This window comes from Jatropha curcas, chromosome 3 (genome assembly GCF_041381405.1).
Source record: "Jatropha curcas cultivar XTBG-Jc1 chromosome 3, XTBG_Jcur_1.0, whole genome shotgun sequence".
Classification (NCBI taxonomy): domain Eukaryota; kingdom Viridiplantae; phylum Streptophyta; class Magnoliopsida; order Malpighiales; family Euphorbiaceae; genus Jatropha; species Jatropha curcas.
Genome location: NC_143153.1, coordinates 20,303,168 through 20,318,453, shown reverse-complemented (window position 1 = coordinate 20,318,453; position 15,286 = coordinate 20,303,168). Strand labels below are relative to the sequence as shown.

The 15,286-nt window shown below is 27.3% G+C and overlaps 2 protein-coding genes across 2 annotated transcripts; one reads left to right on the top strand and one right to left on the bottom strand.

The window, feature by feature from the left end:
- The first annotated feature begins 243 nt into the window (after nt 1–243).
- Nucleotides 244–4,678, top strand: LOC105632767 (gibberellin 20 oxidase 1-B). The gene is made up of 3 exons (XM_012215211.4): nt 244–1,146; nt 2,115–2,436; nt 4,069–4,678. Exons 1-3 carry the CDS (start codon nt 587–589, stop codon nt 4,342–4,344), a joined length of 1,158 nt encoding a protein of 385 aa, XP_012070601.1. The 5' UTR covers nt 244–586; the 3' UTR covers nt 4,345–4,678.
- A 5,557-nt stretch (nt 4,679–10,235) lies between these two features.
- NF-YB7 (nuclear factor Y, subunit B7) lies at nt 10,236–11,196 on the bottom strand. Its single transcript, XM_089718704.1, has one exon. It carries the CDS (start codon nt 11,143–11,145, stop codon nt 10,480–10,482), a length of 666 nt encoding a protein of 221 aa, XP_089574830.1. The 5' UTR covers nt 11,146–11,196; the 3' UTR covers nt 10,236–10,479.
- Between the last annotated feature and the right edge of the window lie 4,090 nt (nt 11,197–15,286).

Here is a 15,286-nt window from a genome sequence, read left to right as displayed (position 1 = left end):
ACCGATGAAATATAAATGTGTTTTTGTAGTTTTTAGGAGACTTAATAGATAGAAATAATATTGTTTTCTCTTGACTAATCAAATTAATGAAAATTATTATAATGATAAAAAATATTACGGTGGAGAGTACTCTTACATAAGCGCGATGAACCATACTATACCTGACTAGCGGTGAAATATAAATATTGTTTTCACAGATAAAATTCTTGGGAACAAGCAAATTTCAGCTGAGGGAAAAGACAATAGAAGAAAAGTACAAAAGATAACAATAGATTACTGTCGCACTGTGATTTTAATTTTGTTTTCAGTGTCCTCAGGCTACATCTATATCTATATATATATTGATCATTTGGGAAATGAGAAAGTGACCAGAGAGAGTTAAAACTTATAAAGGACGTCTACTCGTCTCTGTTGTTGGCTCCTTAATCCCTTTGTTTCAATTCGACCTTTCCAACGGGCGGCCTTGGCCTTTCCCTCTATCATCTCTGTTTCATAATATTCTCCCTAATCTCCATTTTCTACCCATTTGTTTCTTTATCATCTTTCTTCTCCGTGCTTGTTTTGCTATAAATAGCCTCTTATTAGAATGTCTCTGATAAAAACAATGGAATCAACTGGTTTAGGTCATGTTCTGCACCCTTCAATGAATACAAAAGAAGAAGCAAGTGGGGCTTTTGTTTTTGACTCATCTAAATTGCAGAAAGAGCCAAACTTGCCAACTGAGTATGTCTGGCCTGATAGAGACTTGGTCAGCAGAAGCCAAGATGAGCTTAAAGAACCTTTAGTAGACTTAGATGGATTCTTGAAAGGTGATGAGGAGAAGACTGCTCATGCTGCTGAGCTTATTAGGATTGCTTGCTTAAACCATGGCTTTTTTCAAGTCACCAACCATGGAGTCGACGCTGGCCTTATTGAAGCCGCTTATCACGAAATCGACACAATCTTTAAACTCCCTCTTGATAAGAAGCTAAGTATTCGTAGAAGGCCCGGCGATGTATATGGGTATTCCGGTGCCCATGCCGATCGGTACTCGTCTAAGTTGCCGTGGAAAGAGACACTCTCTTTCCCGTACCATGGGAATAACAGTGAGCCAATTGTCGTTGATTATTTCAAACGTGTCTTGGGTGAAGATTTTGAACAACCAGGGTATGATATTGTCGTTTTTATTTTGTTTTTTTCTTTTATTTTGTTATTATGTGAGTGCTGGGAAAAGAGATTTCAACTTGGGTTAATATAAGGCACTTAATTACTGCCGGTTAAAATGTGGGTAGGGTCATGGTAATTATTTAGGCGGTTGGGTTTAAATCAAACCAAATCAGTGCAAACTTAAAATTTTTTTAAATAAAATCAAACTGAATTGAATAGTGTACCAAATACAACCCAACTATTTCCTGTTACTCGATTTGATTTAACTTTTAACTGTTTTTAAACGGGTTTTGGCTTATCTTTTTAGCTTAATAAAAATCATATCAAAATTAAATCAATATAATTTTTTTTCAAGAAACTGAAATGAACCGAATTTATTAAAACCATACATAGAGAATCAAATCAGTTCAATTTTAGTACTTTTTATTTTTATTTTCTATGGAAAAAGGAAAATATTCAAAATTAATAGTTATTAGCAGTTAATATTTAAGAAATAAAAAAAAATTGGGAGTTTTTTCCTATTACAATCTCTAATTTTTTAGTTATATATATATATATATATATATATATATATATATATATATATATATATATATATATATATATATATATATATATATATATATCATTAGTTTGATATCTCGAATGAAAACTGTCAATTTCAATTTTAAAAATTGAGCAACTACAATAAAAATTTAGCCACATGGTTTCAATTTTAATGAAATGAGAATCGTTAATTATAATTTGATTATAAATTTGATCGGTTTGATTTTGATTTAGTTGTAATTCAAAATTGAAATGTGGCTATGCCTATAAATATCTAATCTTTTAATCTTTAAGTATATTATGAGGGAAACATTCTGGCTATGCCAATGACTTATTCTTACCAAATTTACTTGAAAAGTGTTTATTGTAGCAAATTCTAGTAATATGCACATGACCAATTCTAATTTTTAACATTTTTGCAGGTGGGTTTACCAAAGGTACTGTGAAGAAATGAGGAAGTTATCTCTAGTAATTTTTGAATTGCTGGGCATTAGCTTGGGAGTAGATCGGTTTCACTACAGTAAATTTTTTGAAGACGCTAAGTCAATAATGAGGTTCAATTACTATCCACGTTGCAACAATGCCGGTCTCACTCTGGGAACTGGTCCTCATCACGACCCAACATCCTTAACAATACTTCACCAGGATGATGTTGGCGGTCTTGAAGTATTTGCAGACAACAAATGGCAATTGATCCGTCCTCGTCCAGATGCACTAGTCATAAACCTTGGTGATACTTTCATGGTAAGTTCCGCAGCATTATTTTAATGCTTCCTTCATCCCAAAATATAAATTTATGACAAAAATTATTTTTTAATAATTATTTTATTTTAAAATATAAATTATTTTGATAATTTTAAAGGATAAAAAAATGATATTTTTTATTATCATCCTTATCTATATTAAATACAATAACTATCTTCACAAATTATCTTTAATTCTAATATAATAGTGATTTAATCAAATCAGTGGTGAAAAAACCTTAAATCACTGCTTATATTGTGAGAAGATCTTTTTATTGTTTGGATACAATACATTTACTCGAGTTAAGAATCTAATGCACTAATTTGCAAAAATTATGATAATTTTATAATTGTCTACTGCTATATATAATTAACATATACACATTTTTTTGACTCAAATAGGAACGGAATTCAAATTTTAATTTCATATGTTTTCATAAATTTATACGGCAAAATTAACTTTTTGTTTTAATAGTATTTAAATATTTGAGTAACTCTTAATAAAAATTAAAAAATTAAACGTCACATAACTAACTTTTTTATAAGATAATATCTAAAAAGTGCTTCAAATGTTTTAGTTTATGGAACACTAAAAATTAGCGGCTTAAAACATTAGATTTGATTTTTAATAAAATTTCAAAAAGTTAACAACCCGCCTACAATTATTGATGGGAAGATATCTGAACGATGGAATCAATTTATTACCATTAATTATCATAATAATTACCATAATAATTGTACCAACGCAGAATTAATAAGTTTGACATGCACCATGCACTTTTAGTCGTAGTCTAATTAAGACAAGTATATTATTTTCAAATAAATAAGACAAGTATATTATTTTCAAATAAATAAGACAAGTATATGTCATATAGCTATCATGTCGTTTTTCCTGGTGTTAAGATTGTGACATTTGATAGTGTAACATCACAATTATGATTCAACATTACTTTGTTTTTCTATTTGTAGGCAAAATATATAAAATTATGAATTTTAGTAATATTATATAATACTTCTCTCTACATTATCAATAATAATTTTTAAATTTTTTAGTTTTATATATATAATACTAATTTAATGTGGAGTTAATACGATTTTAAATTAATAATTTTCACGTTATAAATTATCTAATGAATGTTTAGTTAATTTAATTTACAAGTTGAATTATTTAAACGAATGATTTTTTTAAATTAAAGTAAATAGATATAATTTTATAATTAAAGGTGTTTAACGGATGAATGTAAATGTTGAATGTCATAATTTTTTCTAAACAATAGGAAGTTATGTAATAGGCATTTTTTATTACACCGACACCTGCAAATTTTTGAAATTTAATCTTTTCCCCTTTAATTGTCTTTATATTTTAAAAAGATATATGTTAAGTCAAATTACTAGTCAAAATTTTCAACTATGATACATTGTACTAGTAATTGAATGGGACTATTCACTTTGATTGCAATAGATAGAGGAAGAAAATGAGAAGTCAAACCATTGAAATTTTCTATTTAAAGGAATTACTTGTTTGGTTTATTTTGAAATCGAAATGAATATTCCAAATATAATTTACAAGTAATAAACAAAATTTGTTGTGTGATTTGAAAAAAAAAAAAAAATTTTGTTGCGCGATATTTAGGCACTATCGAATGGAAGATACAAGAGTTGCCTGCACAGAGCAGTGGTGAATAGAGAGAGACAAAGAAGATCATTGGTTTTTTTTGTGAACCCAAAAGAGGACAAAATTGTGAGACCACCACGAGATCTTGTTTGCAGAGAAGCGCCAAGGAAGTACCCTGATTTCACATGGTCTCATTTATATGAGTTTACACAGAAGCATTATAGAGCTGATGTTGATACACTCCAAAGCTTCATCCCATGGCTTCTCTCCTCCAAATCTTCATCTAACTTCTAGTACTTCTTTTGTGTGCTTTTGATAATTGTTTTCCCTTTTTAATCTATTCTACTCTTCTATGTCTCTCTTCTCTTTATTTTCTCAATTGGGTATTTTGTGTGTTTTATGTGTATGTATCTAGGGGCAGAATTGGAACTTCAATATTAGAGAGATTAAAAATAGAAATGAGCATAATTGGGGAACCAGCCCAAACATGAACTTTGAGAAAACTTAGGGGAGCTATTTCCTTTTAGGTCTACACAAAGCTTCGCCCCTCTGTGTATCTCAACTTTTAATTTCTTGTAAAAATTATAAAATCACTATTTCATGTAAAAATAAATAATATACTTAATTATTTATAAGTTCTTTTTAAGAAATAACTAATAAATATTATAAACTCAAAAATCAAAACAAAACGAGCAAGGATAGAGGCACTTCCTCCATATTATCAAAACCAATGGATGCTTTTGATAATTGTTTCTCCTCACAAGAATAGAAGCGCACTTTTTTTTTTAAATATCAGGGTGGTGTCCAACCTTTAAGACTGACTAGCAGACAGATGTAATTTCTACTCTCCACCTCTAGTGCTAATGTCCCTTTATATGGATTGGACAAATCTCCAATACATATAGGGTTATAATCTAAGAGCATTGGCAGGCTTAAACCCGAATAGAGATTAATTAACGATTTGACCACTTTGTTGCTTCGCAAACAACCGATTGACCTCAAGTCACCGTGAGCAGGTGATTTCATTTTGATTGATCACAGCTCAAGAATTGATTGATCTCATACCCAATGGAATATACCAATTCAAACTTCAATTAATCTTAATCATGCACCTATTTTTTCCTTCGCATATATGTCAACCAAATAACCCAAAAGCCGTGAATACTTTGCTAAGCTCTTGATCAAGAACACTCCTTCCATTGTAAGTGAGACATAAAATCAAATCCTTGTCCTTTTCTTGAAGCAATATGCACCCGATTTCACATGCCAAGAATGCAACTCCTCTCGGCTTGTTAGAAAAATAATTAGGCAAGTGCTCGACCAATAAAGAGCTAGCCTATTATATCGATTGTTGACTACTTAAGATTCCTCATTGCGGAAATCGGTCAGAATTTATGAGGTACTTCATTTTTCCTATCTTCCCATGCCTATATATCGATCACTTCTTCTTTCTACAGTACATCTGAGTTAGAGTAGATGATAGACTAACAAACTAATAAATTTGTACTAATTTCTATAATATATAATTAGGAGACTAAGAGCAAAATAACTAATATCTATATAATCATGAAGGAGGATGATAATGCAAGGAGTTTTGGATATGAAATAATATCAAATATTTGATGGCCAATGATAGGTTTATTTTTTATAGTATTTTTAATATAATTTTTATTAGGATTTGGGTATTTTTATTTATTTTAGTTAGTTTTTATTTAGTTTTATTTATGGTTTTATTTAATTCTTAATTTTTGCTTCCTTTATTGTTTTGATCTCGTTTTGGCAGGTTTTTGTAGGGTTTTAATTAGGAATTTGTCAATTATCAAATAAAGATGAATGGTGACCACAAAGCTAGTACTTAATTCGAGTTTCATACCGATTGATCAACTTGGACTCCTAATTTGGAAGGAATACAAGAATTAATTATTTTTCATTATAATTCTATTTCTTCCTAAACAAGTTGGGTAGTTTTCCTAATTAGACTCAAAGAAGCCGTAAAACGTCTATATAAAGAGAGATCTTTGCACCATTTAGGGTTGGATTATTATTTGATTCATTATTGCATATTCTATTCTTTACATTGTTTTCTCTTTACAAGACCTCCAACAATCAAGTTCGAGATTAAGATTCAAGGAAGTGCTACAAGCCAATCGTTAATTAATTTTTATTTTTAAACTCTCTTCTTGTTTTATTTTCAATATTCATGTTGATTATGAGAATATTTACAACTTTATTTGAGTTTAATTTAATTACTATGTTGAACTAAATTCTTATACTAGGATTTGATGTAACTTAATTTTGATTTCAATTTATGATATTAGATTTGGTTTTTTTTTTTATTCATGGTATAATTTATTATATCGCACTTAATACTTCTGGACAGAGTTTCTCATATAGATTAATTTATTTCATTAATCACTATTTGGAGAAGAGTTTTTGATAAGAAAAAGTTAATAAATTATATGGAAATAATAACTTGATGCAGAAACTATATGGTTTGACTCATAGGGGGGTTTTTATAAATTAACAACCTTAAGTTATGAATTTATAAATAACTATAAAACTTAATGATTTAATTTATGTTTGATTGCGCTATTGTAAGATAGGTAATAGATCGGGTTAAAAATAGCTAATATTACATTGAGAGAGCTTGTTATTGATTTTAGGATTGTTTCTCATTCTTGAACAATTAAAATTCATTGTCAAATTAATAGTATAAATTGGATAGAATTAAGTGAAGTCAAAATCCTAATAGTTTTTAATCCTTGATTTGTTTTTAATAAATGACTTTGATTAATCTCTTTTTAATATTTTCTTTTATTCTCTTTATTTTAATTTTTGAAAATATTCTCCTTATTGTCATTTAAATAATAGTAGGTTAACACAATTTTAGTACTTTGTATACAATTTTTATGGAACAATACTCTATTCATTCTTTATTACTTATTGCAAATTCCTATACTTGTGAATTTGTCTGTCAACTTATAAAACTACGAAATTCAACATATATGCAATATGTAAGTTAGCCCTAATCAAACATAAAAAGGTTGTAATTATGAATTAAATTAAATTTTTAAAAAACTAATAAATAATGTACTAATTTAAAATTAATTCATTAAAATTTGATTATTAGAGAAAATACTTTATGCTTCCACAATTAAGGAGAACAATATGGCGAAGAGTCTTAGATATGAAATAATATCAAACTCTTGATAGTCAACAGATTAAGAAAGTAAACTTTTGAATACCTTTATTAATTGGTCCAATGCATCTATTGCCTCTTGTACTTCTACAAAAAAATCTTTTAGCCACCTCAACTTTCAAAATGACCTTTTGGTCCCCTAGATTCGTTTTTTATAATTTATGCACTCCTGAACACGTAAGAAATTGGGACGTGATATACACTAGTCAAATTAGCGAGTTAGGTCTGTTAAGATTTTCTTATGTGGCAGATTTTTATTTGCCACATCATTTAATTTGGTGAAATAATGTTTAGGTCAAAAATCTCCTCTTAAAATGTGATACCAAGCTCTCACCATCGCAAACTCTCTCCTCCTCACTTAGCACTCTCGTTCCCTCTCTCAGCTCGATCCAACCTATCATTTTACTTGCAATGGACATACCCATTGATTATATAATCCCAATTGCTCGTGTGGTGTGACTGCTGTGATGAAAGTATTGTGGACCGAGGCAAATCCTAGAAGAAGATTTTTTGGATGCAGGAGATTTAGGGTGAGTTGGTAGTAGAAAATATTAGAATATTGAGATAGAGGTAGTAGAAATGAAAATATATATGAACATTTTGAGATAGAGGTAGTAGAAAATTATATAAGAGCAAAACTAAATTAAAAAGGACTAATCAATGATTAGAGTATTGAGACACTTAGAGAGATTAAGAGCAAGTCATAGCTAGCATAAGCAAGCTGAAGGCTCTTTCCAAAAAATTACGATATCAAATAACCATCCTTATAACAATAACTAGTCAAAATCCTATGCTTCGCACGCGAGTTTTATGTATTTTTTAAATAAATATTATTATTGAATTATACTATTATTTTTAAAAATTTTTTATTTGTAAACAAAAATAATTAAAAATATTTTAAATAAAATTTTGATTAATAATATTATTTAATCCTTATTTATTTGAATATTCAAAGATCAAATTAATGTTTTCAAATCCTAATATTCCTCTTTTAAAAATCAAAATAAATAACACTTGTTTTCATTAAGCATTAAAAAAAACTATGGATTTGCATCTTTATCATTTTCAAACAACAAAATTTTCCTTGAATTTTATTAGTAATTATATGATGGTGTAAATAGACATAATGTGATATATAACTTAAATAAAAAATTATGAATAATTTAAAATATATAGATTATATCAAATTAAATTTCTAAAGTTATTATTATTACTATAAACATCAACTTTTAAATTTTAAAAAAAGGGTGTCATTAAAATATAGAAAAAAAAAGTGTAATACTTTGTGCAAACAATTTAAGTAAGCCGAGCTAAAATTTAGTTAAAATATACAATTCAAAGAACTCAAATACATTATTTTATCCTAAATGTTAATCCTATATAAATAAAATACTATTTAAATTATTCAATATGAATAATATAATTAAAATAATAACTTTTATACTTTAGATAAATACTTAAGTTCTATTTTTGTAACACTAATACCAAACACTAAATATTATTTTATAATTTGTTAGTCTTATAATTTGTGCAATTAATGGAGCCAAGACAAATTGGAATCAGCTTTAACACTTTGAAAAAAGAATTGTAATTCAAGGGCATTGAATCTAAATTTCAAATCACTTGAAATATCATTTGAATCAAATAGGAAAAAAGAATAAGAAAGAAATAATTTATTACCCTTGTAGAAGTTCAATTAGCAAACATGCCAAGAGTATCAATTAGAAGTTCAATTAGATTAGATTAAATAGGTATAAAGATAGAGATAAGAAAAAATTTTAAAAATTTAAATTTATAATATTCAGCCTATACGAATTAATGGCATGAACTAATACTTGGCAATCTGAATAAATAATACCATTACCGGAAAGCTTGTCGCAAGCATAAAGTAGGCAGTGGCATACTGGACTCCACCACTACCTTTTTGAAAATCCAACACAACACATAAAAAAAAAAAAAAAAAAAAAAAAAAAAAAAAAAAAAAAGCCTCCTCTATATTTTCAAAAACAGCACCAAAACCAACCATGTCTTGTGCTTGAAAACTTGCCTGGCCATAAAAGCATGCCACAGAACCACCTGTTCTTGAATGAACATGGAGACCACCTAATAATGATGATGTCGACATCCGCTCTCGAATCATGTAAATGCATGCTAATGTGTGTACTTGAAATGGGGATGTCCAAGTTTGCGGCCATAATAAATCATTCCTAGCAAGCCACAGTTCCCATCCATAAATATAAAATATATTAGCTGCTAAGTTATCATTATTAGTATAAAACATTAATTTTTAAACTAATTAATCCTAGGTAAATTTTAATGAGAATGTATAATTCAAACAACTCAAATATATTATTTTATTCTAAATATATAATCATATATATATAAAGTTCTATTTAAATTATTCAATATGGATAATTCTTCTTAAAATTTTGATTGTGTTTGATTTCAAAGACAATGATAATGTTAGGATATAGAAAAAAAAAAAAAAAGAACAAAAATTTTGGTAAATACTTGAAAATACCATCTCCAAAATTAAAAATTATCATTATTGAAAAATTTATATTCTGTCTAAAAAGACAATGTATTTTACATCAAAATAGTCATGTATACTGTGACCAAAAAGAAAAAAATTTAGTCAAACAAATAAATAGTTATGACATAAAAAAGGTTGCGTGTTTTTTTTTTTCCTTGAATAATAAAGAATAAGATTTAAATTTGAATCTATTGTCAAGTCATACTGTATTTACCACTAGACTATACTTTGGTGTGCAAATGGTTGCGTGCCTTTTTTATTACAATCATATTAATAAAATATATTTATCTAATATATTGAGAATTTCAAAGGAAAAAAATGAATCTATCAATACATAAATTGACTATAATTCAAAAATTAACATTAATATTTGACTATGAGTGATGTGTATTCAACAGTAATTATAACTTTGTCTTCTTAAATGCAAATTATTTACATTCATTCTCCAGTTCATGACACTCAATAGAGTAAAGTTGATTGAATATGTACTTTTACATCACAATTAATGGGCCCAAATATACATATAGCATCAAGTAAATATAATATCTTTTGGTTAGATGGTTTCATGGGTTATTTTCGTGTGTCGTACTAAGTTCACCACTTCATTTCTTTTTAAAATAATGAAAAAAGAGAAGTCATCTCTTCGTCTCTTCCTTTTTTTTTTTTTTTTTCTTTTTTTTTCCTTTTTTGGGTAGATTTATAACTTCATATCTTGCCAATGCCCAATTGAATCAATTTGATCTTGTTGCTGTAGCTGTTTTTGAATGGAATTAGGAGAAAATGTTAAGGAAAATGGTTGATCAGCAGCCACAAATGGTGGTTGAGACATAAGACTGCTGGTAGAGGAATATACACTATTGTAAGGTAGTAAACTTTGTTCTTGTTGTTCTTGTTTTGGCTGTTGATGTTGTTGTAACCTATGTTCTGTCCTTTGTTGCTTTGGGATATTGAGCTTTTCTCCTTCAACCTCTCGATATTTGACGAGATATGTTTTAAGGGGAACAACGTAATCTTCGAAACCTAATGTTGTTATTGCCCAAATGATGTCATCTCCATTAATGGTCTTTCTTTTTTCTCTTTGGCATTTATCTGAAGCTTCTCCTGTTACGAAGCTAATGAACTCAGAAACGCATTCTTGAACCGTCTCTTTCGCATCTTTGGATATTTTCCCATTTGCGGGGCTTACTTTCTTCATTATCCTCCCAACATTTGCTATAGGAAGGAAGCGATCCTGCTCTTTATTATTATTGTTGTTGTTGCTGCTGCCATTGTTGTTATTTTTGTTATTGTTCTTTAAACATGGGCTTTCTGGGCTTCCTCTATTTAGGCCATTTGGAGCACTGGCATGGCTCTCTTCTTCCATTATTTCTCTCTTCCACTCACACAAAAATGGTGAATTATTTGAGAAATTGGCTTTAATTTTTGGTGGTGTTGATGGATTTTTAAGAATTCAAATAAATGGAAAGAGGAGCATAAAATTAGGCAAATGAAGAGGGAAAAGAAAAGAACTTGGCCTATTTTAATTTGCTAAGCCTAGGGACTCGCTCTCTATGTGGAGAAGGTAATTAACTATCATGACCTAATCTAACTACCTCTTTTCAACATCAACTTCTTCTTTGACAGAGCTTGGTGCTTTAGTCTTGACTTGTCATGATGTTGACTATAATTGACCTTTGCATATTGTCATACAACAACATAAATTTTCATATTTAACTTGCTTAACAATCAATGAATCAAAGAAAACACAGTACCTTCCTCCTTAAGTGTCACCTGAAAAAAATTTGTGTTATTCTGAACAATTCAGGAACTGTTAATTTTTTTTTTCTAGCCTTATCTTTATGTCTTAGCCCATGAAATCCCTTCTAGATAAGTATTAATTATTTAGAAAATTAATAAAATAATAATTTAATCATTACAATTTTGTTTTCTAGAATTGAATTGACTTAATGATTCTTTTAATTTATTCGCTACCAAATTAATAATACCTGAAAAGGGATAGATAAAATAATGAATATCAAATAATTTATTTGCTACTAAATTAATAAAATGAAAATAAAAAAACAAAATATAAATCAATTATCTCATCTATATAATATATAAAGGTAGAGAAGTCTATCTTAAATGACAGTCAAGTGTAAGTCTCTCAAATTGACATCTGTAAAAAGTTAGTATAATTGTAAGAAAATAAGTTGTAAAGACAACAATTATAAGAAGATAGGTTGTATTATATTTTCAAATAATATCATATAGGAGAAAAAAAAAGAAAATTAAACTAATATTAATAAGTAAAAGCTATTTTATTTGAAAATAAGAAAGAAATATAAGAGAAAAGAATTTCGATAATTTTCTCTTCAAATTAGAAGGAAAATAAAAAAAACTATTAAATAAATTTATAGAGAAAAAATAATTTTATTTTCCTTTTACATCCAAAATTTAGTTCCTTCTTATTTTTTTTCTTAAATTTAATTCCGAAAATGTCAATATTCAATTCTGATAATTTTCCATTAAAATTAGAACAAAAAAAAATATAAAAATAAATTTATAGAGAAAATTAATTTTACTTTTCTTTTATATCCAAAATTTTGTTCCTTCTTATTTTTTCTTAAATTTAATTCCGAAAAATGTCAATATTCAAAGACACAAAAAAAAAATTTAAAAATAAAACACCATTTTTTCCTGGTAATAAAAAAAAAAAAACCTTGGTAATTAGTTTAGTGTATAGAGTAGTCTCATATAACAAGAGTTAGATTGTACTGACACAGGATATGAGATACATAAACGTGTGCGGTACGATAATTTTAAAAAAAAAAAGGGATATCTACACGCTTAGAGCACACTATACTAAATAAGTATAATATGTTAATATTTCAAATAAATAAATAATCATTTATAATAAATCATAAACCTGAAATAAAAAAATACTTAAGTTTTTATTTCAATATAATTAGTTAAATTCTCAAAATTATTATCACTATTAAAAAGTACATTAACATCGTGTATGCATTTGTTGATGCAGGTCATACTAGTAGTGTCAAAATGAGTCATTACACGCGAACGCGATTTGCCTAACACGCAAAATAAATGGATTTGGGTTGAGGTTAAACGAGTTCGTGTTATAAATGAGTTACTTATATATGATACGAATATAAACGTCTTGTATCGTGGGTTAAGCGAATGACCTATTTATTTAAGAGTAAAGAAATAATATTAGTGTTAAATATAAATACTCCAACTAAAACCTATTTAAAATTTATTATTATATTATTTTGTATTTTACCTATGAATCTTGAAGAATTTATATATTTTATGTATAAAAATTTATTTTTAAATACGATTGGAGTTAAATGGGTTAAAATTTAAAAATATTATAAGTAAGATAAGTGAGTCATGTACATGTCAACACGACCCACTTAACTTATTTATAATATTAACCGAGTTATACGAGTTATATATGAGTCAGCATGACCCACTTAACCTGTTTATGATATTAGGCCATGTTGTCGAGTGTAAGGAGTTAACATAATTGTAAGAAGATAAGTTGCAATGACAACAATTGTAAGAAGATAAGTTGTTTTATATTTTTAAATAATATCATACAGGAAGAAAAAAGAAAAGAAAACTAAACTAATATTAATAAGCAAAAACTATTTTATTTGAAAATAAGAAAGGAATATAAGGGAGAATTTCGATAATTTTCTCTTTAAATTTGAAGCAAAATAAAAAACTATAAAAATTAATTTTTATAGAAAAATTTATTATTTTTTCTTTTATAATACATTAATAATTAACATAAGGAAGACATCTACACACTTAGGACACACTGCATTAAATAAGTATAATACATTAATATTTCAAATAAATAAATAATCATTTATAATAAATTATAAATTTGAAATAAAAAAATACTTAATTTCTTATTTCAATGTAATTGTTAAATTCTCAAAATTATTATCACTATTAAAAAAAAAAAATACACTAACAGCATGTGTGCATTTTATTGATGCAGATCATAAACAAGCGAAATAAATGGGTTAGGGTTGAGGTTAAACAAGTTCATATCATAAACAAGTCACCCATTTATAACACGAATATAAATGTTCAGTGTCGCACGGGTTTAGACGAGTGACCCACTTATTTAAGAGTAAAAAGGTAATTTTAGTGTTTACTATATAAACGCCAACTAAAACCTGTTTAAATTTTATTGTTGTATTACTTTTTGTATTTTAGTTATGAATCTTGAAGAATTTATGCATTTTTATGTATGAAAATTTTTTTTAAAATATGATTGGAGTTAAATAGGTTAAAATTTTAAAATATTATAAGCAGGTTAAGTGGGTCATATACAGGTCAACACGACCCACTTAACCTGTTTATGATATTAAGCAGGTTACACAGGTAGTGCATGGATCAATACGACCCATTTAATCTGTTTATAATATTAGGCGGGTTAAAAGTGTTGTGCTCATTTCACCTGCCTAATTTTTGTGTCGTGTTCGTGTTGATAAATTGAACACAATTATTAAATTGGTCATGTTCGTGGTGACCCTAATTTTGTTGCATATTAGGCAAATTCCTATCGAACTTGACATGCCAACCCCATTTTGATACCCTTAGGTCATACCATGCATGACTTTTGCTATTGCATGCCTTGGTGAAAGTCTTCACAGGATCAGGATATTTAAGAAGACACATTTTAATATTACAACTTTTTTTTAGCATATATTAATGATATCAATTTTATAATGCATTTGACGATCATTTTATTATACAACTTTGTTATTTTTGAATGATATTATAAAATATTATTTCATCTTTTATAATATTGCTTTTCGTATAGCACGAGTTCTTATACTAGTTCAGTTTAAACTTCGTTTCAAGTCCCAATTTGACATTTTTAAAAATTTGCCTCTATAATCTTTTTTTTTAATAAGGCTCAATCTACTCCCTCTTGATAACATACAATTTGCTCAAAAATTAACTTTTTGTACAATTTGCCCTTTGAACTTGCACCAAAAGAATAAAATGCCCGATTTTTTTAAGAAATTTTTTTTATAGTTTTAACCATTAAAAGATTACTTAGAAATTTAAAATTAGAAAATAAAAATTATTTAAAAATTTAATAATTATAAAAATTTACAATATTTGATTCAAAAATAATTTAACAAATATTTGATTTGAAATAATTATAGAATTAGAAAAAGATTTAATTATATTGAAATATTTGGGTAGAAAAATTTTTATTATTTTTTTAATTATATTTGGTTTAGATCAAATATTTAACTACTTCTTTAATCATATTTGATTTATATCAAATAATTTATTTTTTAGGATAAAAATTGAGCAGTTTGTACTTTGGTACAAGTTTAATTACGGGGTAATGTATACAAAAATTTAATTTTTAGGTAAATTAAATGTTGTGCCCAAGTTCAGAGGAGAAATTGAGCTTTATTCCTTTTTTTTTCTAGAAGAAATCAAAATATAAATTTCATTGAAAGGAAACGGAA